The 25652-nt window shown below is 34.0% G+C and overlaps 1 protein-coding gene across 1 annotated transcript in view; it reads right to left on the bottom strand.

The window, feature by feature from the left end:
• Positions 1-25652, bottom strand: part of Rev3l (REV3-like, polymerase (DNA directed), zeta, catalytic subunit) — a 135031-nt gene that overhangs the window by 70222 nt on the left and 39157 nt on the right. Inside the window, exons 4-10 of the mRNA XM_013032823.1 lie at positions 22266-22426; positions 18134-18230; positions 11260-11354; positions 10132-10236; positions 9096-9180; positions 8864-9012; positions 4681-4800 (exon numbers count right to left, since the gene is read on the bottom strand). Coding sequence (XP_012888277.1) covers positions 4681-4800; positions 8864-9012; positions 9096-9180; positions 10132-10236; positions 11260-11354; positions 18134-18230; positions 22266-22426 — 812 coding nt within the window. The remainder of the gene's footprint in view (positions 1-4680; positions 4801-8863; positions 9013-9095; positions 9181-10131; positions 10237-11259; positions 11355-18133; positions 18231-22265; positions 22427-25652) is intronic.

Raw genomic sequence — 25652 nt, 5'->3', positions numbered from 1 at the left:
AATCTATATTTTGACAAACTGTTCAAGCCTTTACAAACAAGTATTCAAAATAAAACATACAATAAATATATGCTAATTTATTGCCCTAAAATTACCCATTTAAACATGTTATCCTTTTCTTAACTGTGTGTGTGTGTGTGTTTACCAGAGCTTGAACTCAAGGCCTCATTTGCCTTCTTGTTCAAGACTAACACTTGAGCCATACCTCTGGCATTTTTTGTTAGTTAATTGGAGAGAGTCTCATAGATTTTTCTGCTCAGGCTGATTTTGAAACATGACTCTCAGATCTCTCCTGAGTAGTTAGGATTATAGATGTGAATCACTGGCCACTTAATCTTTATATACTTCATGGGATATTCAAATGAAATCTGCAGCTGAAAAATTACAAGGGAGCTTAAAATAAGTTATTAGTATTACTTATAAAACTATATCAGATATAGTAAAGTTAAAATTAAAAACATATAATACCATGTGCTGGAAATGCTATGAAGAGATTAGAATCCTTGTAATCTACAGGTCAAACTAAAATGGTACAGCAACAGACAGTTCTTTAAACTGTTACCCTTTGTGACTCATTGAAATATGTGTTTTATCTTTTTGTATATTAATGACCTCACTAATGGCCAGTGGCACTATGTAGCTTCAGGATAGAGGCACAGAAACCACAGAAACCAAAGCAGGTTTAGAGCTGAGAATCTAAGTTCCATGACCCAGCCTTCCTGATATACAGAAGAGCTGAAGGTTGAATTATTCACTATTGGCTAACGGTTTATCTATCCTGTCTACATAGTACTAAAGGACTGAATTTTGTATTTCTGAATAGTCAAACACACACTAGTTCTTGACGGTTAATATGTAATGGGAGGACTTGGGAGCTCCTGCTGTATTCATCTCATCTGGTGTTCACCCATAGCCTTTGCAATATCCTCAATAATAGGTTAATAGATCTGTTTTCCTGAATTCTGGGAGTTCTCAAGGCTCTTTGGAACTACTCCACCAAACTAATGGTATCTAAGGAGGGAGTTAGAGAAACCCCAGTTAGAGTAGGTAAAACAACCTAAGGCCTGTGACTGGCAATTTTTTTGGTGGGGAGAGGTAGAGAAAGGTAGGGTAGGGAAGGGTGAGGGTACTAGTTGGTAGTACTATTTACTGGGGGGAGGGGATGCAGGTTTTGATCTGAGTCTTGTACTGACTAGGCAGGTACTCCACCACTTGAATCATGCCTCGTTTTTGTTTATGCTGTTGTTTGCTCTCTGTTAGTTCTAAGATAGTGTCTTACATTTTTTTGAGCAGGATTGGATACAGAGCTAATCCTTCTATCTATGCCTAACATATAGCTGGGATTACAGAACTGTACCACATAATGTAACTTATTAGTTGAGATGGGACTTTGCTAAATTTTGCCCAGAAGGCTTAAGAATGGAAACCCTCCTGATATCTATTCCCTAGCAGGTTGGGATTACAGATGCACACCAATACTGTGGATAGCTTTTGGCAATACAGTCATTTTCATATTTAATTCTGCCAATCCTTGAACATGAGGTCTTTCCACCTTCTGGTATCTTCTTGAATTAATTTCTTCAAGGTTTTGTAGGTCTTCCATTTCCTTAGTAAGTTATTCCTGGGTATTTTATTATTTTGTAAAGCTATGGGGAATAGAACTGTTTTCCTGATTTCTTTGATAGCCTGCTCAGTGTTGAAGCTACTCATCTTTTTATGGTGATTTTATATCCTCTGTGCTACTAAAACTGTTTACTAAATCAGTTTTTATGGAATCTTCAAGTTCTTTTAAGTATTGAATCGTATCATCTGAAAATAGAGACAATTTGACTCTGTTCTCTATTTGATATCTTTCATTTTTTTCTCTTATCCCATTTCTCTGGAGGTGATTTCCAGTGCTATCTCAAGTAACAGTGAACACCATGTCTCATTCGTAACTTGAAAGAAAATTATTTCAGATTTTCCCCAGTTAATATGATGTTAGATGTTTGTCAGACAAAGGTTTCACTATGTTGAGGGACATTCCTTCTCCTCCTTCCTTTTCTGCTTTAATCATGAAGGGATATTGAATGTTGTCAAAGACTTGTTCTGTATCTATTAAGCTGATCATGTGATTTTTGTCCTTGACCTTCATGTGTTATATCACATTTGTTGATTTGCATATACTGAAACATACTCAAGGTTTTGTAGGTCTTCCATTTCCTTAGTAAGTTTATTCCTGGGTATTTTATTATTTTTTAAAGCTATGGGGAATAGAACTATTTTCCTGATTTCTTTGTTAGCCTGCTCAGTGTTGAAGCTACTCATCTTTTTATGGTGATTTTATATCCTCTGTGCTACTAAAACTGTTTACTAAATCAGTCTTTATGGAATCTTCAAGTTCTTTCAAGTATTGAATCATATCATCTGAAAATAGAGACAATTTGAATCTGTTTTCTATTTGATATCTTTCGTTTTTTTCTCTTATCTCATTTCTCTGGAGATGATTTCCAGTGCTATCTCAAGTAACAGCGAACACCATGTCTCATTCGTAACTTGAAAGAAAATGAGTTCAGATTTTCCCCAGTTAATATGATGTTAAATATGTTTGTCAGACAAAGGTTTTACTATGTTGAGGGACATTCCTTCTCCTCCTTCCTTTTCTGCTTTAATCATGAAGGGATATTGAATGTTGTCAAAGACTTTTTCTGTAAAGCTGATCATGTGATTTTTGTCCTTGACCTTCGTGTGTTATATCACATTTATTGATTTGCATATACTGAAACATACTTGCCTCCCTACAATGAAACCAACTTGTTCATAATGTGTGATCTTTAATGTATTGCTGGATCTCTTTGCAAGTATTTTATAGAGAATTTTTGCATCTATTTTACCTAGGAAAAATGGTCTATAGTTTTCTATTTTTGATGTACCCTTGTCCATCTTGTTATCAGAATAGTACTACCTTCAGCAGAGTTTTCTATTTCATGGACTAGCTGAGAACCAATCTTACTTAGAGGTCATCAGTGAATATGATGGGTCTTTGGCTTATAGTTGCTGGGAACTCTTTATTGTTTCATTCTTACTGTTCATTATAGATAGTTTAAGTGGTTGATATCCTATTGGTTCAATTTTGTAGATCATATTCACCTAGAAATTTATTGACTTTTTAGATATTCCAGTTTACTAGAATATGAACTTTCAAAGTACTCTCTAATCATCTTCTAGATATCGTTGTTATTTACTGCAATATCCTCTTTTACATCTCTAATTTTACCAATTTGGGTCTTTTTTTCCTTCTGGTAAAGGGTTCCAAACGTATTCACCTTTTCAAAGAGCTTTTTCTTTAACTGATTTTTGACATTTGATTCATTTATTATGTATCATTCTAATGAAATTCATTTCATTCAATTTTCATTTCATTAATTTTCTTCCTAAACTTCATTATTTCTTTCTACCTGCTAATCTGAGGTTTGACTACTGAGGTTTGGTTCTTGTTTTTTCTAGAAACTTGAGGTAAATAATTCATTAAGCTACTTATATAAAGTTTTTAACACAGACATTCACAAACTTTCATTTTAACACTGCCTATGCTGTAGTTCAAAGGTTCTGGTAAGTTGTGCTTTCATATTTGGTAGAAACTAAGACATTTTTTTTAAAATCCTCTTATTTTTCCAATATAAGTAATTCAATAATGTATTCCATGTATTTGACTATTTTCTGTAGTTTTCTCTGTGGTTCATTTCTACTTTTCTTTCATTATGGTCTCATATAATACAGAATGTTATTTCAACTTTTTGTATGTTAAAACTTGCTTTTTGTCCTAAAATATAATCTATTTTTGAGAAAGTTCAAGCTGCTGAGAAAAATGTGGAGCATATAGCTTCTGGGTACAATATTTTGTAGAGGTCTGTTAATTCCATTTATTGATTAATTCTACAGTTTGTGTAAATGACCTACCTACTGGTGAGAATAACTAGTAGTCCATCTGTAGTTGTAAGTCTAGTAGTGTTTAATGCAGTTCAGTACACCAACATTTAGTGGAGGCTACTGAAGTCTCCCACAATTTTTGTGTTGTCTATCTGTGCCTGTAAGTCCAGTACTATTTAATAAAATTAGGTATGGTAACATTTCTTTTTGGGACAGTAGTGGTGCTTGAATTCATGTTCTTGAAATCAAAACCCACTCTCATTGGGCTTTTTGAGCCACACCTCTACTTCTATCATTTCTTTGTTGGTTAATTAAAGAGTTTCATCAACTTTTCTACCTGGGCTGGCTTTCAACCTTGATCCTCAGATCTCTGAATAGCTAGGATTATAGGCATGATAACTCAATGCTTGGCTTGGGCATGCCAACCTTTTGTATGCATATGTTAACAATTTACTATATAGTCTTGATGGACTATTACTTTCATTAATATAAAGTATCTTTGTTTCTCTATTCTAATTTTGGTTGAATGTCTGTTTGATCAGATATTGATATAGCTGTTCTTGCCTGCTTTTAGGATACATTGGCTTAAAAGAGGTTTTTCCACACTTTTAAAAACAAAAGCAATTTGCTTGAATGTAATGTTTCATTTTTAAACTCAGTAATTATTAAATCCAAAAACGTAATCCCTTCAAATAAAGAAAAAAAATTCTCCATACAAAACTTACTTTCTCCGATTTAAAAGAGAGTATTTATAGTAGTATTGTTACTTACTGAAAACAGGTGACTCACTCAGTCTTTGTGTCAAAGGTTGAAAAGTCTGACTATTTTCCATGAGATTCAAAATTGCTTCTTCATTAATAAGTGCATTTTCCACTTTATGTCTAGTATGATCTTAAATGAAAAAAGAATAAAACACATGAAAACAAGAGACATAACTATAATCATCACTTCGAATATGGGTTAGGAAGAAATACTTTAAGACTATTTAAAATTTTGAACTGTTAGTAAACTAACCAACTATTCATATGTATTAATAAGTCTTATTGATTCTACCTAGAGAGTTTAGCAAATTATGTTACTCTAATATAAATAACTATATTAAAATGAACAGTAGGAAGTACCCTATTTGGTTTACTCACTCTAATTTTACCTTAAGTGTATATTTTAGAAAACCTCCCTATTATTTAAAAATAGTTAATAGCGTGTAACATACATACGGATTCAATGATTTTAAAGGTAAAATGAATTCAGTATTATAATCTAATGAAGAGAGAGACAAAATAGAAAGCATGTATTTGCCAGATGAAAAATGACAGCACACCAAAAGTATGCTATTAGAAAATAGTTTTGTTTTCCTGCTTCAGATATCCAAACAAATTTGAAACTAAGTGCTACTGAGATTTTTTGAGTAAAAATCTTAAGGAAGAAGTATGTTTCAGTGAAAACATCATAGAAGAGAGGTAGGCTAATTAAAACAAATATACAAATAAAAAAAATGAAAAGCAACTAATTCTAAAACAAAGCGCATTTAAGTGGATTGATAAAAACAAAATCTTAACAACAGATGCTGGAGGTGATATGGACAGAAGGGAACCTTACTGCATTCTTGGTGGGAGTGTAAACTTGTTCAACCACTTTGGAACGCAGTATGGAGGTTCCTCAAAAGACTCCACATAGAGCTCCCCTTTGACCCAGCAATCCCACTTTTGGGCATTTACCCAAATGTTCACAAACAAGAACACACTAAAGCTACCAGCAAGACTATGTTTATTGCAGCATTATTTACCAAAGCTAAGATATGGAACCAACCCAAATGCCCCTCAGTAGATGAATGGATCAAGAAAATGTGGTATATATACACAATGGAATTCTATGCCTCCATCAAAAAGAATGACATTGCCCCACTTGTTAGGAAATGGAAAGACTTGGAAAAAATTATATTAAGTGAAGTAAGCCAGGACCAAAGAAACATAGGTCCCATGGTTTCCCTTATTTGCAATAACTAGTATATGTCTGGGACAAGCAGAAAAGGTCAGATAAGTTGATGTTAGGGAAATGAACCCTAAAATATGTATTCAAATATTCTTTTCTTTCATGAGATTGTTTCTAACACATTTATAAGATTATTTCTTTGTTGCTTTGTATGTCCCTTCCCCACGGTATAACCCCCTGCTTTCACTGTATTTGATGTCGGTATAATTTGTGGAGAGGAAGGGAAAAAAACAAATCGTTTCAATAGGGATACAGGTGGACCCATTGCAACAATGAGATATACAAGTTGTTATGTCGAAAATGAACTTTACAACTTTGGTGGGGGGAGAGGAGCATTGAGTGGGGTGGAGAGGGGAGGATGGGAAGGGATGAGAAGGGGAAACAAAGGAGGAGGCTACAATGCTTGATAAGAAATGTACTCATTATCTTGCCCATGTAATTGTAACCCTTCTGTACAATATTTTCACAATTAAAAAAAAATCTGATTTTCTGAAACTAACAATAGCATAGATAAGACTAGAAAAAAAGGTCAAAACAAATTAGGATAAAGATTTAAGTAAGTTATATTAGGAATAAAAGGTATACAGAAAATGCTGAACATATCGATATTGTGAACAACTCTGTACCAAAAATGGAAAAACTAGATAAATGTATAATTTCTCAGGAAAAAAAAATGATCTGAAGTCAGCCCAGGCATGGGGAGAATGGCTCAAGTGGGTGGTTCTGATTACAAACCCCAATATCAATAAAGAGAGAGAGAGAGAAAAAAAGACAGCTACAGAAAGGTCAATGAAGCTTATTAATCTCAGTAATAAATCAATATAATTTGTGAAAGATAAAAACAATTATAGGACATCCAGAACATACAAATGAAAAACAGAACAATTTTATGAAAACTTATAAAACTATTGAAGAACATGAAAAAAAGCCAAGTAAAATGGAAAAAATATTTGTAGATTAGCTGTAATGAAAAATATGAGCAGGCACATTTAGCAGTACCATTTTCTTTTAACAACAAATTTGTAACCAACAAGGCTTTTGCTTCCACCAGAAAGAATGGCCTTGCCCCATTCCTAAGGAAATCGAAAAACCTGGAAAAAATTAATCTAAGCTATAGCCAGACCCAAAGAAACAGGTTGCATGGTTTCCCTCATTTATAATAACTAGAATGTGCCTATAAATTTACAAGTAAACCCAATGGACAGTAAAAGACAAATACTTACACCTGGGCATGATTAAAGAAACAGCAATCTAAACATTCCCACAGTGAGAACAAAGGAGTATATTTTTAGGAGAGGATCGCAAGGGCTCAATAGCTATGTGCGTAAGATCATATAAAATGATGCTTATCAAAATGAACTCCAAGAAATGGAAGTAAGAGGTTTTTTAATGTACTATTTGCAGTTCTTTTTTGTTTTGTTCTTTCCTCTTTTTTTTTGTTTATTTCTCTTCTGTCACTGTTGTTAATTTTTGTAACCGAGCAAAAAGAAAAATGATAATTTCAATAAATACAGAAGACATTGATAAAAATTTAATATTCATTCGTAACTTAGAATACAATAAACTTGTAGATGGGTACCGGTGGCTCATGCCTGTAACCTCAGCTACTCAGGAGATTAAGATCTGATGATCACAATTCAGAGCAGCTCAGGTAGGAAAATCTGCGAGATTCTTGCCTTCAATTAACTGCCAAAAAAGCCAGGAAGCAGAGCTCTAGCTCAAGTGGTACAGCACTAGCCTTGAGATAAAATGCTCAGGGATAGCAACCAGGCATTGAGTTCAAGACCCAGGACTATAAAAATACACAAAAAAGATAAACTTCTAAGCAAACAAGACTTAGGAGGGGTATTAACCAGATTAAAGTACATTTACTGATAATGTAATTTACTGATAAAGTATATTTACTGGTAAGTATGAGATTTATACCAAACATGGAAGGTGCATGGCTACAACCTCAGCTACAGGGGAGATGCAGTGAGGAGAATTATAGTCTAAGGCTAGCTCAGGAAAAAACAGGAGACCAAGCAGACACTGGTTCTCAGGCCTACGAATCCTAGCTACTCAGGAGGCTATGATCTGAGGATCATGGTTTGAAGCCAACTGGGTAGAATAGTTTATCAGATTCTTACCATCACTTATCCTGTAAAAAGTTGGAAGTAGATGTGTGGCTCAAATGGTAGAATGACAGCCCAGAGCAAAAAAGTCAAGCAAGATACTGAGGCTCTGAGTTCAAGCCTTAGTATTGGCATAAACAACAATAACAACAACAACAACAAAAAGACACACACACACACACACACACACACACTAACCTACAAGTCTATATCTGAAAAACAATAACCTACAAGTCCATATCTGAAAAGCAAAAAGGGCTGGGACACAATGAATAAAAAAGTAAGTTGCTTAATTGATACTAAACAGGAAAATCATTTATACAAAACCACTTATATAAAATTTAAAATGTAAATCAATAGCATACATTGTGGACATATATGGTGGTAGTTTATACTAAGTTCACAATTGTTCTTATTTTTTCAGAGGTAGAAAGGATAAGTGAATGGGGAAATAGATTTTTGCTCTATCAGACTTAATTTCTTTCTTTCTTTTTTTTTGTTGTTGGTCATGGGGCTTGAAACTCTGGGTCTGAGTGCTATCCCTCCACTCTTCAGTTCCAGGCTAGCACTCTACCACTTGAGCCACAGTGCCACTTCCTGTTTTCTGGTGCTTAATTAGAGATAAGAGTTTCACAGCTTTTCCTGCCTGGGCTGGCTATGAACTGCAATCCTCAGATCTCAGCCTCCTGAGTAGCTAGGATTACAGGCTTAAGCCACTGGCCCCAGCCTATCAGACTTAATTTCTTAGAGAGCAAAAAAGCTAGAAAACTCAAATAAGTATTATCTTAGTGCTAGATACACAGAAGTCTCTTAGTAGTATTATTTGAATATGTAAAAGACAATCTCACCTTTGTTCAACTCTGTGTCCTTGTGAACTTCTATCATATTGGCTGGAGTACACTGTAGCATTTCAGGAGTGAGAATGTCAGAGTGTAATGTTAACTCAGCAGAAAATTCTTGGGATCCATCACTGTTGTCCATAGATCCTGATAATGTTCTGCTTAATTAAAATATATCTTTTATAATAAACTACATAATAAAGCAATAAAATTAGTTCTGTGATCTATAATAATTACTCACAAAGAAAAGTCATTTTGCTTGAGAATTTCTTGAAGTCTCTTCTGAAATTTTTTTTCACTTTCTGTTGATGGCATCAACCTGCGATCTTTGAATTTTAAAAGTACATTTAAAAAGTAAATAAATGAATGACTTATTTTCCCATTTCCTAAAACTGCTTGAAAAATGGCAGCAATTTCCCATCTTTCTTTTGGCACATATAAATGTAGTCCTAGATAGAATCAAGCTAGAAAGAAATCGCTGTTACTGAAACTGTATGAAGCACTAACTGAAAAGAAACATATAGTTCATGACTAAGTTTTCTAAACATAAACTAACAGAAAGCACTACTCTCTTACCTCTAAAAATATCATATACGCTGAAATTGGAAATTTCCCACTTATAAAATATAACATTTCTCTTCTAAAAGTGAATGAAAACATTGGGTGCTTTAAATATTATAAAACAATTTTAAATTTTTAATTGGATGCATTATAGGCTTACTACCATATTTTAAAAACTTTTGGTCTGTTAATTGTATATATTTACCTTTATCTATAAAATTTTGTTGTATCCATGGTACTGGTTTGAGCCCACTCAAATTCTTCCTGGACATAGCAACATTTAATAATGAATGAGTATTTTTTTCTCTGGAGTGGTACATGAGAACACTCACAGTTCATTTAATAACCCCAGAAAATAATTTGGAGGCAGTATTTCCCTGGTCAAAATATAATGATGTAAACATTGTTTCTAAATCATAATTTTTAACATCTCCTTGAAAATATAGGAAGGCAGAAGTATTACAGAATAAAAAAGTAAAAAAGCAAGTAAACAAAATTCACTGAAGACCAAAAATAGTTGACAAGATGTTAACTTCTTAGAGAAAGAGTAGATGACAAGAAAAAATGACTCCACAGACAAAATTATTGGTTATACAGCCATACAGTAGAAAATTACGTAACAAATTTAACAAATACAACATCAAATATTGTCAAGAGGGAAAATGACTATATTTTCCACTGAAACAGTAATCATTAGAGCATTATTAAATTTATACCTTGTGATTCAGGTTGGCTAATTTGAGAAATTTCATTTCTGTTTCTTCGCCGTTGCTTTTCATCTTCCCATATGGCTTGGAGACCGGGGTTTCCACCAATTTGAGCTGTAATCACAACAATACTTCAATACTACAAGGAACAAAGTAAAAATATTTTTGCTTAAAAAATATTCAATCTTTTTCTTTTTCCTTTTAAGAAAAATAGCTTGTACATTAAAATAAACTATCCCAACTTACATTTATTATGTTACTCCTTTTTTTAGTTTTCTTTCTAATGATTACCTAAAACCCAGGAAGTAAATCTGAAGATAAAACAATTAAAAAGCAGAGTATATTATTTCACACTGGCTAAGTTTTATTAGTGTCACACGCAGTTCCGTGTTTATAAAAACACAGCCACATGAACAGAACTACAAAGGAAAAAAATAATGACTATCTGTTGTAGTCTGGAGATGAAATATCTCCCAAGGACTCATGTGATGAAGGCTTGGTTTCAGGGTGATGGTGTTAATGAGAAATGATTAGATCATTGGGATGCTAATTTCATCGATGGATTAGTCTACAGATAAACAGAATACTAAGAGAGGGGAGTTAGCTGGAGTAAATATTTACCTAGTAGGTGTGCAGGTTCCTTTCTCTCTGACTTTCTTTGCTTCAAAAATATTGTACAGTGAATGGTTTGGATACACCATAGCATTCTGCTAATACATTCTGCCTCATTATAGGTTCAGAAATAATGGGTGAACTATGGCCTGAAGCCTCTTAAATTGTGAGCAAAAGTGAATCTTTCCTCCTCTATTTTCTCAAGTGTTTTGTCACAGTGATAGAAACTAGCTCACATCATATCTTGTTAGAAATACAAAAGAAGTTTCTAAAGCACTTTTCTATCATCCACCTATATCAAGTTCCTTTGTATTGGTTCCATTATACGTTCGACACTGTCAACCAAAAAAACAAAACAAACAAACAACAACATATATTAAGGGGCTAGAATTAATGTGAGGCTGGAGGTATGGCTAAAGTGGAAAAAGAGTGTCTTATATGATAGAAACCCTGTTTAGCAAATGTTAGGCCCTGAGTTCAAATCCCAATATTTCCATAAATAAAAAAGAATAACTGTGTGTGTACCCTCAATATCCAACCGATTTAAGATGTCAGCTGCTACCGCATCCACTTCTAATTCACATGTACTCTGTGGTTCAACTCCTTCTAGTAATAAAGAGCTGTAATGAAAAGATATCAAGACAGAGTGACTATGCCAGAATGAACTTCATAAGATTTTTCTTACTTACATAAGAACTCATGTAACAGTTAACAATCAGAAAACATTAATTCATAATTATTTATATACACACTGATTCTGTATGTACATGTAAATGAGTAATAACATAATAAAATATAAAATCTAATTACAATCCTATTAAAATCCTTTTTGAAGTATCTTGTATATTTTGGTTCCAATTTTGTATGTTCAGTGTTAATATGTTGCCATGCACAAGGCAGAATGAGAGAGAGAGAAACAGAAGAACAATAGAAGGATACATTCAAAACTACATAAAAAACTACTTGGCTAGGGGCATATGTTTTAGCAATCACAAATGATTTCCAGTAGAGGATGTGTAACAAGATAATGGAAGGTGAGCATTCTGAGAAATGAGCAAATATTCTCACTGTTCTTCATAACAACTGCTGGGCAAGGGTATGCTTTAAAACTCTTTACAACATCAAACTGATAAATCATATGAATGCTCAACAGTGGGATCGTGGCTAGCAGAAATGATGACACCAAAAGGTAATTCATTTTTATAGGGACCACAGAGGGTTGTGTCCTACTAATCTTCTTAGACTAGAAAGTATTCTTTCCTCTTCCTCTCTCAGAGGCACTACAGGGAAGATTAGTAAGGTATTACATAATTTTCCATGCTGGCTAGAATCGATGAACATGTAGCATGGGTCCCAGGTTACTCATTCAAAAGCTTAGATCTTCTTAATGAATACCAAATGTAAGAGGGAGATCTATGATTCTACTTGAAAGAAAGTAATGGTATGTTACATTAAATTTCAATTTTAAACATTTTTAATATTTTAAGACATACCTATTAGGAAGATCACAGCTCTATTATCTATCCCTAAAGAAATTATGATTCAATGCTAGAAATAAAATGTTTTAAAGTATGGTGCATAGCTCCATAGTACAGTACTAGCCTAGCATGTGAGAAGCTATACATTTGATCCACAGACCCAAAAATAATGATAACAATAATAAACGTTAAATGACAAAATTTTTACAATTCAAGTAAATATATGTGTACACATGTATATGTATACACACAGCCATACACAGCCACACATGCATGCGCACACACACACATCATTAGTAGAGTTGATAGAGAGATAAGAGGTATATTAGAAAACTTATCACAATACAACCTTTTAAATAATAAAAAAAATTATAGGTCCCTTAGTCACTTAATTTAACAGAATCTACTTTGCCATGCATTGAAGTTCTAGATAAAATAGTTTATGGTCAACTTTCGTCATTATACTACAAAAAGTTATCATTTGGAAGAATTACATTGCAATTATCAATAATAAATATTCCAAGAATAGTTCTTTTGTGACAAAGGATGAATAGGAGCATTAAAACAAGTTAATTGTACAGTAAGAATTTTATTTGTTTGAGACAGTCTCATTAAGTAGACCAAGCTTGCCTTGAACTTGAGATCCTTCTGACTCAATAAACTGAGTGCCAGGATTATGGTGTTCACTACCATGTCAGATCAGGACAAAAGTGTTCTCAGAGAAAGAAAATAAGTTTTCAGAACTAAAAATTTGTTTCTAATAGATGTGAGTAAAAAAATTTGAATTGTCGGGAATAACAATGCTCTATAGGAAATGTATGCATTACCTTACTCATGTAACTGTAATACCATTCTACGGTATCTTTACAATAAAAATATATATTAAAAATAAAATTAAAAAAATTTGAATCGTCAAATGTATGTAAACCATTCACTTTAGTCATTAAAGGGAGATAAACGGTACAATGGGAATTATACAATTACACCTGTCTTAACATTTTATAGCTTAACATGTTCAAAAATGAACATAAGAGACCTACTAATCATCGGAATTCAGACAGCTACAATTTTAATAATTTCTCCATATCATTCTCAAGCATAGCCAAAGTTGAGAATATTACAGTTAGATAGATTCCTGACTTTTATAGATTTAACAGTTTGACAAGTAACTCCAAAAGCCATGATATATAATTTCCACTGTGTTAAAAAGTTGAGGAGAGCTGCTGACTTAATAATCTCATCTCATTACAATGGAGTAGTTATTTGTTTTGGACATTATAATAATGTTTGCAAAGGGATATAAAGAAAAATAATTCTTTAATGCTAAATAAAACACAATTAGATGGAGGTGCCAGCACTGAGGACAGAAATGAAACTAAGAAACGAGGAGAATACTGATTTATGGTAAAATCCTGACATCATCTCTTATTTATATATAAGAAAAGCTGAATATTTGCATATACATGTATATCTTCTTATACTTATTAATTCTGAGTAAGTTGTCTAGTTTTTCTACTCATATAAACAAAGAAATGAGTAGGAAAACTAGAATGGCGCTGTGGTTCAAGTAGTAGAGTGCTCCCCTTCAGCTGAAGAGCTAAAGGACAGCACCCAGACTGAGTTCAAGCCCATGACCACCATGACCACCACCACCACCACCACCACCACCAACAACAACAACAATAATCAGATGGTTCCCATAAAGCAAGGTAAGTTATGGTAAAACTCTCAAGCTAAAAATGATGAATCTGTTAATTTAATTAAATCCTGAGTATAGCTGCTTTTACCTCAACAGCAATCTCTTTAATATCAAGACTCTACTGCATGATTACAAAAACAATTCCACTACATACGGGAAGAAACTTAGTATGTGTGCATGTTTATCAAAAAGTCCTGACCCTTGTTAATAAGTAGAATCAAGAGTCACTATCCATATTATTTGAAGTCTTTAAATATTAATATTCAGTCATGAAACAATGTATTTCTATTGTTAATGAGATCCTTCCTTAACTTCAGGCATAATAAAACCCTAAGAAATTTCATATCATGGAAATCCTGTCAAATACATACCAGAGATTTGAAACTACATAAGCTAAGCTCTAAACAAATTTGCTTTGCTTATTTTTTTGAGATAGGGTTTCCCTATGGAACTCAAGCCTGCTTCTAAGTCTTGAACTTCCTGCCTCAGCCTCCTTGAGTACTAGGATTATATGTATGACCCACCATACTAATATTTTTATTATAGTTTATGTTCAACTGATAATAAATGAGCCTTTTCTTACTATAAAATTAAAAATAGTCAAACAAAAAATAGTAATTTAACTAAACACTCTTGTCTCCTTTCATTTCCATTAAAAATACTGAACAAAAAGTATTTAATGACATATATATAGTGAAAAGAAGAAAATCATCCTATGTCCATTAGCCATTCTTATTCAGAGAAGTTTCTCTTTAGCCCACTTATTTATTAGGCAATTGTTTCTTTGAAGATTTGTTGTTGGGGGGTTTAATTTTTTGAGTTCCAGGTATATTTTAGATATGAGACCCTTATCCATTGTATGACTAGTGAAGATCTTGTCACCAATCCGTGGGCTTTCTATTGATCTTGCTAGCTATGTCCTTGACCAGGCAGAAGTTCTGCAGCTTCATGCAATCCCATTTGTCCAACCTTTCTTTGATTTGTTGTGTTTCTGGGTCTCTATTAAAAAAACTTCAGCCTGTGTCAAGGAGACCTAGGGTTTTCCTATTCCATCTTGTAATGTTTTCAGGGTATCTGCTTTGACTTTGAGGTCTTTGATCCATTTGGAGTTGATTCTGGTGCAGGGTGATATGGAAGGATCTACCTTTAGTTTTACAGGTATTTAACCAATTTTGCCAGCACCATTTATTGAAGAGGCTGTCTTTCTTCCATTCTACTTTTTTAGCTCCCTTATCAGAGATTAGGTGGCTATAGGTCTGTGGGTTCATTTTTGGGTTTTCAATTCTATTCCATTGGTCCTCAGGTCTATTCTAGTGCCATTACCAAGCTGTTTTGATTATTATGGCTTTGTAGTAGAGTTTGAAATTTGATATTGATATTCCTCCAGAACTACTCTTTCTGTTAAGGATTGTTTTTGCTATTTGGGGTCTTTTATTGTTCCATATGAATTTTTAGATTGTTTCTTCTACTTCACTGAAGAATGAGGTTGGAATATTGATAGGCTATCACACTGAATTTGTAGATGGCCTTGGGAAGTATTGCCATTTTTACAATGTTGATCCTTCCAATTCAGGAGCATGGGAGGTTTTTTCACTTCCTAAGTTCTGTTTTGATTTCCTTTTTCAGGTTTTTAAAGTTTTCATCATAGAGGTCCTTCACTTCTTTAATTAATTCCTAGGTATTTTATTTTTTGTGGGGCTATTACAAAGGGAGTTGCTTTCCTGATTTCAGCCACGCTCTTCTCATTATTGGCATACAGAAAACCCATTGATTTTTGAGGGTTAATTTTATACCCTGCTACTTTGTCAGAGTTTCAAATAAGCTCAAATAATTTGGGAGTGGAGTCCCTGGGAGTCTTTAAATACAAGATCATGTTATCTACAAACAGGGAGAGTTTTACTTCATCTTTCCCTATTTGGATCCCCCTTGTGTTTGCATCTTGACTTATTGCTGTAGCTAGGCATTCTAATACTAAATTGAAGAGAAGTGGAGAGAGTGGACATCCTTGTCTTATTCCTGAATTTAGAGGAAATGGCTTTAGTTTTTCATCATTAAGTATAATGCTTGCTGTAGGTCTGTTATATACACCCTTTATTATATTGAGTAATGTTCCATGGATTCCTAGTTTTTCCAGAGCCTTCATCATAAAGGAGTGTTAGATCTTGTCAAATGCTTTTTCTGCATCTATTAAGATAATCATGTGGTTCTTATCCTTGCTCTTGCTGATGTGATGAATTATATTAAGAAATGCGCAACCTCTCTAGCCATAAAGGAAATGCGAATCAAAACAACGTTCATTGAGTTAGAATGGCTATAATCAAGAAAACTCTAATAACAACAGATGCTGGAGGGGATTGTGGCCAGAAGGGAACCCTACTGCATTGTTGGTGGAAGTGTAAACTTGTTCAACCACTTTGGAAAGTAGTATAGAGGTTCCTCAAAAGACTCCACATAGAGCTCCCCTATGACCAGCAATCCCACTTTTGGGCATTTCCCAAATGATCACAAACAAGACCATACTAAAGCTACCAGCACAACTAGGTTTATTGCAGCATTATTTACCATAGCTAAGATATGAAACCAACCCAGATGTCCCTCAGTAGATGAACGGATCAAGAAAATGTGAGATTACACACACACACACACACATATGGAATTCTAAGCCTCCATCAGAAAGAATAACATCAACCCATTTGTTAAGAAATGGAAAGAGTTGGAAAAAATTATATTAAATGAAGTAAGCCAGGCCCAAAGAAACACAGGTCCTATGGTTTCCCTTATTTGCAATAACTAGTATATGTCTGGGACAAACAGAAAAGGTAAAAAGCTATGTACATATGACCATATGATGATGTTAAGCGAAATGAACCCAAGACAGGGACACAAGTGGTTTCTTATTTCTTGCTATTTTTTTAATGTACTATGTGATTTTTTTTGTTTGTTTCTTTGTATGTTCCTTCCCCACAGTATAAACCGTTTTCTCGGTATTTGATGTTGGTGCTCTAGATCTTGTATCTATACTTCTCTAACTTGGGGAGGGGAAAGGAAAAAACAAAATGTTTAAATAGGGATACAGGTTCACCCATTGTAACAATGATATGTACAAGACACTATGTTGAAAACTGAACTTTACAATTTAGGTGGGGAGGGAAGGGGGAGAAGGAGGAGTGTAGTTGTAGAGGTCGGAGGGAAGGGAGAAAAGGGGTAGTAGGGGGAAAACAGGAGGAGGTAACAATGCTTGATAGGAAATGTACTCATTACCTTGTTCATGTAACTGTAACCCCGCTGTGCAGTATTTTTACAATAAAAACGTATTTTTAAAAAAGCCATTTATATATATATATATATATATATATATTCATATGTATATATTAACAACAAAAAAAAGAAAGAAAAAGAAAACCATCCTACCAGTATTCAACTGACACAAGAAAGCTTAGGTAATATTATGTAGTAATATTATGTAGTTCAGAACATAAATTTTACAAAGATAAAGCTACTGATGGATAATTTAAATAGGTGCTGATTGCTGATTACATGTCTGCTGCATGACAGGAAAATTTAAACATTTGGAATATTTTATCTCCAACAATTTATATTATTCATAATCAGCAGATCAATGCACTTGTTTCCATAGATACTAAATATTAAAAATTGGGGGGTTTGTTTATATTAAAAGTAGGTGCTATTTCTCTTTTAAACTGCTATTATGGTAATTTCTTAACTTGGCTGGGAATGTGGCTTAGGGATAGACTGCTTACCTAGCATGCATGAGGCCCTGGGTTCAATTCCTTAGTGCCACATACACAGAAAAAGCTGGAAGTGGCACTGTGGCTCAAGTGGAAGAATGCTAGCCTCAAACAAAAGAAGTTCAATACCCAAGTCCCAAGTTCAAGCCCAGGACTGGCCAAAAAAAAAAATTCTTAACTTGAAAAGTTGTAAGATTTCCATTTCATAAGTTGTATCATCTTTACAATCTTATCTTTAGAATAAGATGAAAATCACTGCTAAGAAAAAGTCTATCCCAGATTCCTTCTGTATATTTTTATGGTCTGCTTTTAAATATGTGGTTTCTTGTAATATACTAAACATTGAGATTTGTTTAAATAATCTTATAAGATTAGAAGAACTCAATAAAAGATCATACTTTAATAATTCCACTGATTTCAATCACAACTAACATATATATAAAATGTTCATTTCTTTGACATCATTAACTAACCTTGGTATTTCTTCTTCCTTCCACTGAAATAAAGTACTAGCTGGAGAATTTCCTGATGACTGATCTTTGCATGATCCAGTTGCATTGGATACACCATCTAGAAATATAAAGGTAAATTTAAATACATCCTCTTTAATTTGTATAACTACCACTTAAGTAAAATAATTTACAACTTATGTGGCTAGTTCTAAAATTATGTCTTAAAAATTCACACACACAGACTCACACAGAAGAAAACATATACATAGCTAAGAATAATGTTCTTAAACTAAAAGGAAAAACAAGTTTTGGCAATACATGGGTATAAAGGAAAAATTATTACAACTTTTCATAGTACAATAAAAGTATGATACGTTTAAATGTTCTATTGTGATAAGTATGCATAGAATCTTACTTGAAATATAAAGAATTATAAATTTTAAGACTTTGAATTCCTAGGGTACTCTGGGTGACAACTGAAACTCTAATGGAAATTTCATGAGATTCAAAATATACTTTAATGCATTCCAGAAATAATGGCAGTATCAGGGAGGAAATCTTGGGGCAAATTCAAATATAATCTGATTTGCATTTGTAGAAGAGACAATACTATACTTTGGAAGTAGTCTATAAATTTCTCTGATCTCTTATGGAAATTTAAATTTTCTAGTGAGAGAAAGCTGAGTGAGTGGGAAAAAAATCCTCTCAAAAGATCTTAAATTCTGGAAGTGGTGCTGTGGCTCAAGTGGTAGAGCACTCACCTTGAGCTGAAGAGCTAAGGGACAGCGCTCAGACCTAGAGTTCAAGCCCCATGATAGACAAAAAAAAAAAAAACTTCAAATTTCTCATGTTTAAAAAAAAAAATTTCTCATGCTTTTTCATTACTGGAAAAATTTTACCTGTGAAAACTAGCTCCTCTTCCTACTCTACATACTCTGCAAATCTTTCTTTAGTCTTCCTTCAGTTCTCAGATATTGTCATTTGACAGCCATTGACAGCTACCTTGTTATTCTTTTTATCCCCATAACCTTTTTTTAACTATTTCATTTTTACTTTTAGAATCTTTAGGTTTACAGAAAAGATACAAGAATAGTACAGAAAGCTCCACATACTACTCATCTAGTTTCCCGTATTTTTTAGCATTTTGTATTACTGTGGTAAATAAAGACACTGATACTGGAAGATTTCTATTAAACTACAAACTTCCTTTGAATTTCAAGTTTTGCCACTAAAGCTCTCTGTTCCAAGCTCCAATCAAGGGTATCAAGTTGCATTGGGTTGTCATATCTTCCTAGTCTTTTTCAGGTCTATTTCTCTGGTTTTTCTTATTTTTTCACCATCTTGACAGACATGAGGTGGTATTATGCCTCTAGTCTGAATTTGTCAAGTGTTCTCCTCATGATAAGACTGGAATATTTGGAAAGCATACCAGAGATGACTTATATCATAAAAGAAGATACAAAATATGAGCAAATTACTGGTGAAATCAAACCTAATCATGTGCCTATAGTATAATGAAGTGAAGTTCTATGGGTTTGAAGAGTGATTTTTGAACATCCTAGATCACACGGAATATAACTTTTTTTTTTTTACTGCAAATGTACCCCTGCACATTCTCTTTGCAGTTAACACTCTTTCTTTTGTAATATGTAGCACCAATAATCGGTTTTCTACTTCTATAGTTTTATTTTCCAGAATGTTCTATAAATGAAATCATGTATCTTGTTGTTTCTAGTTTGGCTTCTTTGACGTATTAAATGCTTTAAATGTTCCTGTGATGGTGTAAGTCAATAGTTTATCACTAAGTAGTATTACAGTGTATGCATTCCATTGCTCAGTGGTCAATATAGCTGATCTATGTTTTCAGGACTTATCAATAAAGTTCCTAGAAATATTTTTATTCAGCTTGGATAAGACCCACATTTTAAATAATTTGGATAAACATCTAAGATGAGATCTGCTGGGTTATATTACTGTTTTCAGAACTGTGAAACTGTCTTCCAAAGTGAAACTTCACTTTGCTTTTCACTAGCACTGAATGGGAATTACATACTGGTCAGGATCTGTTGTTCTTAGTCTTGAATTTTAGCCATTTGTACTAAGTGTGTAGAGATAGCTTTTGTGGTTTAAATTCACATTTCTCTAATAACAGATAATGATGAGTGTCATCTTTTTATGTATTTGCCATTCTTGCAGCTTCTTCTTTGATGGAATGTTTGAGACAACCTTCTGGCCATTTGTAATAGTGTTGTTTACTTTCTTATTGTTAGTTTTTCATAATTCGCTATATAGTTAGGATATAATTCTTTATTACATACATAATTTACATATATTTCTACTTTTGGCTTACCTTTTTGATCTTTTTCTATTTGCAGTAGTAGAGACTAAACTGAGGATCTTGCATAAAGTCCCCTTAGTCTTACTGCTTTTAGTTTTTCAGATAGAAACTTACTTCAGGAATTATCAAGGCCAACTCAAAATGGCCTTGGATCTACCTTTAACTATAGATTCTGTTGTTATCACATGAGTGTAGCTGGGATTGCAAGAATAGGCACTTATGTCCAGATCTTCACTCATTTAACAGTGATTTCAAAGAGCAAACATTTTCAATTTTGACAAAATCCAACTCAACAATTTTTCTTTCATAGATTACACTTCAGGTGTTTCTGTATTTAAACTTGTTTTTTAAACTCCAAGTTGGGCAGATTTTTTCCCTACTTTTCTTCTAAAAATCTAGTAGTTTACATTTTACAATTAAGTCTATAACTCATTTTAAGTTAATTTTAAAAATTTATAAAGTATACATCTCAGCTCTTCTATTTTTAACTTCTGGAAAATGGACGTCCAATTATACCAGCACTATTTGTTGATGGGACTTTACTTTCTCCAATCAATTACCACTATATCTTTGCCAAAGTTACTATGTGAGCCAATTAGGAGCTATTTCAAGTATCAATATATTTCAGACTCAAGTCTGCTCTATCAGTGTATCTTCCCTTTCCTTTTATAGCATGCTGCTTTCATTATTACAGCTTTATTAAGTCTTGAAATATAGCTCCTTCAACTTTTACTCTTAAAATCCCTATACTGGCTAGGCACCAGTGTCTCATGCATATAATACTAGTTACTCAGAAGGCTGAGATCTGAAGATGATGGCTCAAAGTCAGCTTGAGCAGGAATGCCCATGAGATTCTTATCTCCAATTAGCCACCAAAAAGCTGGAAAAGGAGCTGTGGCTCAAGTGGTAGAGTGCTAGCCTTGAACAGAATAGCTAAAGAGATAGCTTCCAGGCCCTGAGTTCAAGCCCTAATGCTAGCACCAAAAAAAAAAAAAAAAAAAAATTCTCTCCACTGTAAAATACCATCCTCATACAAAGATGGAGAGATAAAGAATGGAGGGATACCTAAAGGACTATTATTGCCAAAAAGAAGATATGCAGTGAATAGTCATTTCTCTTGCTTTTTTCTTTTCTTTTGTGTGTGTTGCTTATGGTGCTTGAATTCAGGGCCTGAGTGCTGTCTCAGCTTTTTTGTGCTCAAGGCTAGGGCTCTATCACTTGAGCCACAGCTCTAATTCTGGCTTTTTACTTTTTTGTTGTTAAGTGGGGATAAAAATCTCATCTCATGTACTTTCTTGTCCATGCTGGCTTTACCATGATTCTCAGATCTTAGCCTCCTGAGCAGTTAGGATTACAGGCCTGAGCCACTGATTGAATTCCGTGTTCTTTTTTTTTTTTTTGTCGTTTTTTGCTATTCTTACATCCATCTTCCTTCTCTTTTCATTTCTTTCCCTATAGAGAAAGCCAAGCCTATCACATCCTACTTTAGATTATTTCTTTCATCAAGAGTCTAAAGACAAAGAGAGAGCAATTCATTTAGTAGTTTAAGTTTTTGGTGATGATTGTACAACTATGAATAATCTGAAAAACTTTACATTACCTTTGAATGAATGAAATGTATGATTCAGCCATTGAGATCGGTATCTCAATAAAGTTATCACAAAAAAATTCTTTTGAGATGGTTTTTCTTATAACTTTAAATCCCATTTTTGTGCATTTCTTTTTATTCTTTATCCACTCAGCAGGTATTTTTTAAGAATATATTGTTAAGTCATTAATTATACAACACTTGTTTCAACTGAAAATTAATCTTACTTTTCCTTCTTGCTTTTCGGAACTTGACAGCAGCCAGGTTTATTAAGTTCATTCCATAAAGATTGTAGTCAATGAAGAGTTGTAGGAGGTAGGGAATATGCGCTTCATGGGGCTGGTAAAATTTATTCATTATGGCTCCACTTTGCAAAAGTTCACATATCCTAAATTTTAAAAAAAGTATGATTATGTTCTCTAAAATGATAAATGAAACTACTATGTAAATATAGAGAATAAATATCTATTACAACACAAAATTTTCATTTCAAGTTCATATAAACTTGTATTTTGTTAAAAATTTATTTAACCCAAAGTTTTAAAGTAAGCAGCATGTACTCAATTACAAAAAATTTAAGGGTCAAGAACATTTTTATTTAAACCCAGTTAATAACAACTGTATTTAAAAGTGTCAAAAACCTCAAAATATATGTGCAATACACTTGTAAGATTTCTCATGAGGCTGAGGCAGACCAGTCTTGAGTTCAAGGCCAGTCTTGGTGACAAACTGCAAATCTGACTTTATAGCGGGGAAGGGTATTAAAATATTTTATTTTAATTATAAAATTTTGCAAATACTATATAAGATTTCCAAAACAGAAGAAAGATGACTTGTAATCCTACCATTCACAAGTGTTACTATTTAATGTCTTTCTTTCCTGAGTTTTTTTTCCTTCATGAAAGGGGACTATAACAAATAGGCAAATATAAGTAGACAAGTACTCCGCAGGGTAAGTATAGGAAACTTAGAAGGAATGCCAAGTCAGATAGGAGTGACAAGGCAGTGTTGCTGCAAAGCCTCCTTCTTCTTCTTCCTCCTCTTCCCTCCCCCTCCCTCCTCCTCCTTCTGCTGAAGTACTCTGCAAGGTAAGGATAGGAAACTTAGAAGGAATGCCAAGTCAGATAGAAGTGAAAAGATAATGTTGCTGCAAAGCCTCCTTCTTCCTCTTCCTCCTCCTCTCTCCCTTGCAATACCCCCTCCCCCCCCCCGCCCCTCCTCTTCCTCCTCCTGCTTCTTCTTCCTTTTGTGCTAGTCCCAAGGCTGGATCTCAGGGTCTGGGAGCTGTCCCTGAGCTTTTTTGTTGTTGTTCAAGGCTAACACTCAACCACTTGAGCCAGAGCTCTACTTCTGGCTTTTTTGCTGATTTCTTAGAGTTACGAGTCTTGACATTTCCTGCCCAGGCTGGCTTTGAACCGTGATCCTCAGATTTCAGCTTCCTGAGTAGCTAAGATATAGGAGTGAGCCAATGGCTCATAGCTACTTTAAATGCCTTCTTGGAAAGAAGGCTAAGTAGGATATTAAATGAAGCAGATATTCATCTGTCTCTGAACACAAGGGAGAGTATTTCATGTAAATAAAACTGCACAAAGATTACAAGAAGGCATGGCATGTTCAGAAACAGAAAACATAAAGACTATAACCTAGTGTGTCAACAAACTGAAGAGGCTACAAAAATAATAGAAGCCAGATTCTACAGAGCCTATAAGACATTTCAAAAGGTAGTGGCATTGATCTGAGAAGTAAACTCCAAGAAAGTGAAATGGTCACATTAGCTAGAGAATTCACAAAAGTGGAGAACAAGTCAAGAGGCCACTGTGAAAAAATTAAGATGATAACTGAAAGAGGATCATGGCAATATACTGATTCTTGAAACCTGTACGTTTATGATGGTCAGGCCCTGATGACTTAACCAGATGTGGAAGATGAGTCAGAAAAGGAATGGAGGAAAACAGATTTTTGTCCTTAGCAACAGTGGGTTGTACTATGATTATTTAAATAGTGAGAAATTAAAGAAAAAATACTGTTTTGGTTTAGTTAGTATGTTTCGGGAGAAAATAAGAATAAACTGTTTTAGAAGCAGAAATACTGGGATTTAGTATAGTGATGGGAACAAAGATTACGATAAAAATAATTTTATTAATACTAAGTAAGACGCTAACATTTTGGGGCAGAATATACTGGACACTATACAAAGTTCTTTAAATGCTTAATCTCAGTACCTCACTATAAACCTTTGAGACTATTATCCCCATTTTAAAAATAAAAATATAAATTATACATTTTAATTGTCATTTAAAAAAATCACACAAATAAGAAAGGGAAGAACTGAAGCTCAAATCAAACCTTTTTCCTTTTTTTGGGGGGGGGGTCTGGTCGTGGGGCCAGAACTCTGGGCCTGGGCGCTGTCCCTCAGCAATTCAGTTCAAGGCTAATACTCTATCATTTGAGCCACAGCAACACTGCTTTTTTCTTTTTTTCTTATGGGTGCTGAGGAATCGAACCCAGGGCGTCATGCATGCAAGGCAAGCACTCTACCTCTGAGCCACCTTCCCAGCCCCTAAATCAAACTTTTTCTTACTTGGATGCCCTCATTCTTTATTTTTTGCACCCAGAAATACACATAAATACTGTCATAAAAACATTTTGACTGTAAAAAGTCTGAATCTTCAGTGATTTCCAGAATCACTGTGCTAAAATGGTGGCTATTTTTACTATAAAGTACAGGGAAAGGTCTTGATAGAGGTTTAACGTTTGAGTAAAGAGTATAAAAAATGAAAAATGGGAAAGAGATTATTAACAATAAAAAGGTAGAAAAAAGCAGGGTAAGGAAGGATCTAGAAATTGAAGATCATGACAAAAATCTGATTTTTTTTCTCTTGCAGAAACTACAGTTTATCTGTGGGACAATAAACAAATAGATTATAATTGGTGATTTCAGCTAGTGGATGAAAGTGAGAAGATACAGAAGACAGAAAGGAAAATGAAGGACTCTACAAAATGAGATAGAAGTAGTGGGGACAAAGAAGTTAAAGCCATAAAACAGGCAGAACAAAGTAACTCAGGGACAGAGACCAAGAAAAAAATAAATAAAGCAAACAAACAAAACCAGGCTAGGTGCCAATGGCTCACACCTGTAATCCTAGCTACTCAGGAGGCTGAGAGCTGAGGATTGGGGTTTAAAGTCAGCCTGTGCAGGAAAGTCCATGAGACACTTCTCTCCAGTTAACTCCTAGAAAACTAGAAGTGGTAGTGTGGCTCAAAGTAGTAGAGCACTAGCCTTGAGTGAATATGCTCAGAGAAAATGCCCAGGCCCTGAGTTCAAGCACCATGACTGACCAAAAAAAAAAAAGAAAGAAGCAATGATAGGTATATAACACAGTAAATTTTACTAAAATATTCAGATTTTTATATACTCAAACTGTGCATATCTCCAAAGAAAATTTTAGGAACTAGAAGAGTGACTCAAGAGATGAGTGCCATCCATGAATAAAAAAGCTGAACAGAGGCATAAGATCCTGAATTCTAGTCCCAGTACTAGCACCAAAAAGAAAGGAAGGAAGGAAGGAAGGAAGGAAGGAAGGAAGGAAGGAAGGAAGGAAGGAAGGAAGGAA

Source organism: Dipodomys ordii, unplaced genomic scaffold, assembly GCF_000151885.1.
Source record: "Dipodomys ordii isolate 6190 unplaced genomic scaffold, Dord_2.0 Scaffold157, whole genome shotgun sequence".
Lineage (NCBI taxonomy): Eukaryota > Metazoa > Chordata > Mammalia > Rodentia > Heteromyidae > Dipodomys > Dipodomys ordii.
Note: the sequence above shows the minus strand (reverse complement) of the source record. Positions and strands in the feature narration are given on the sequence as shown.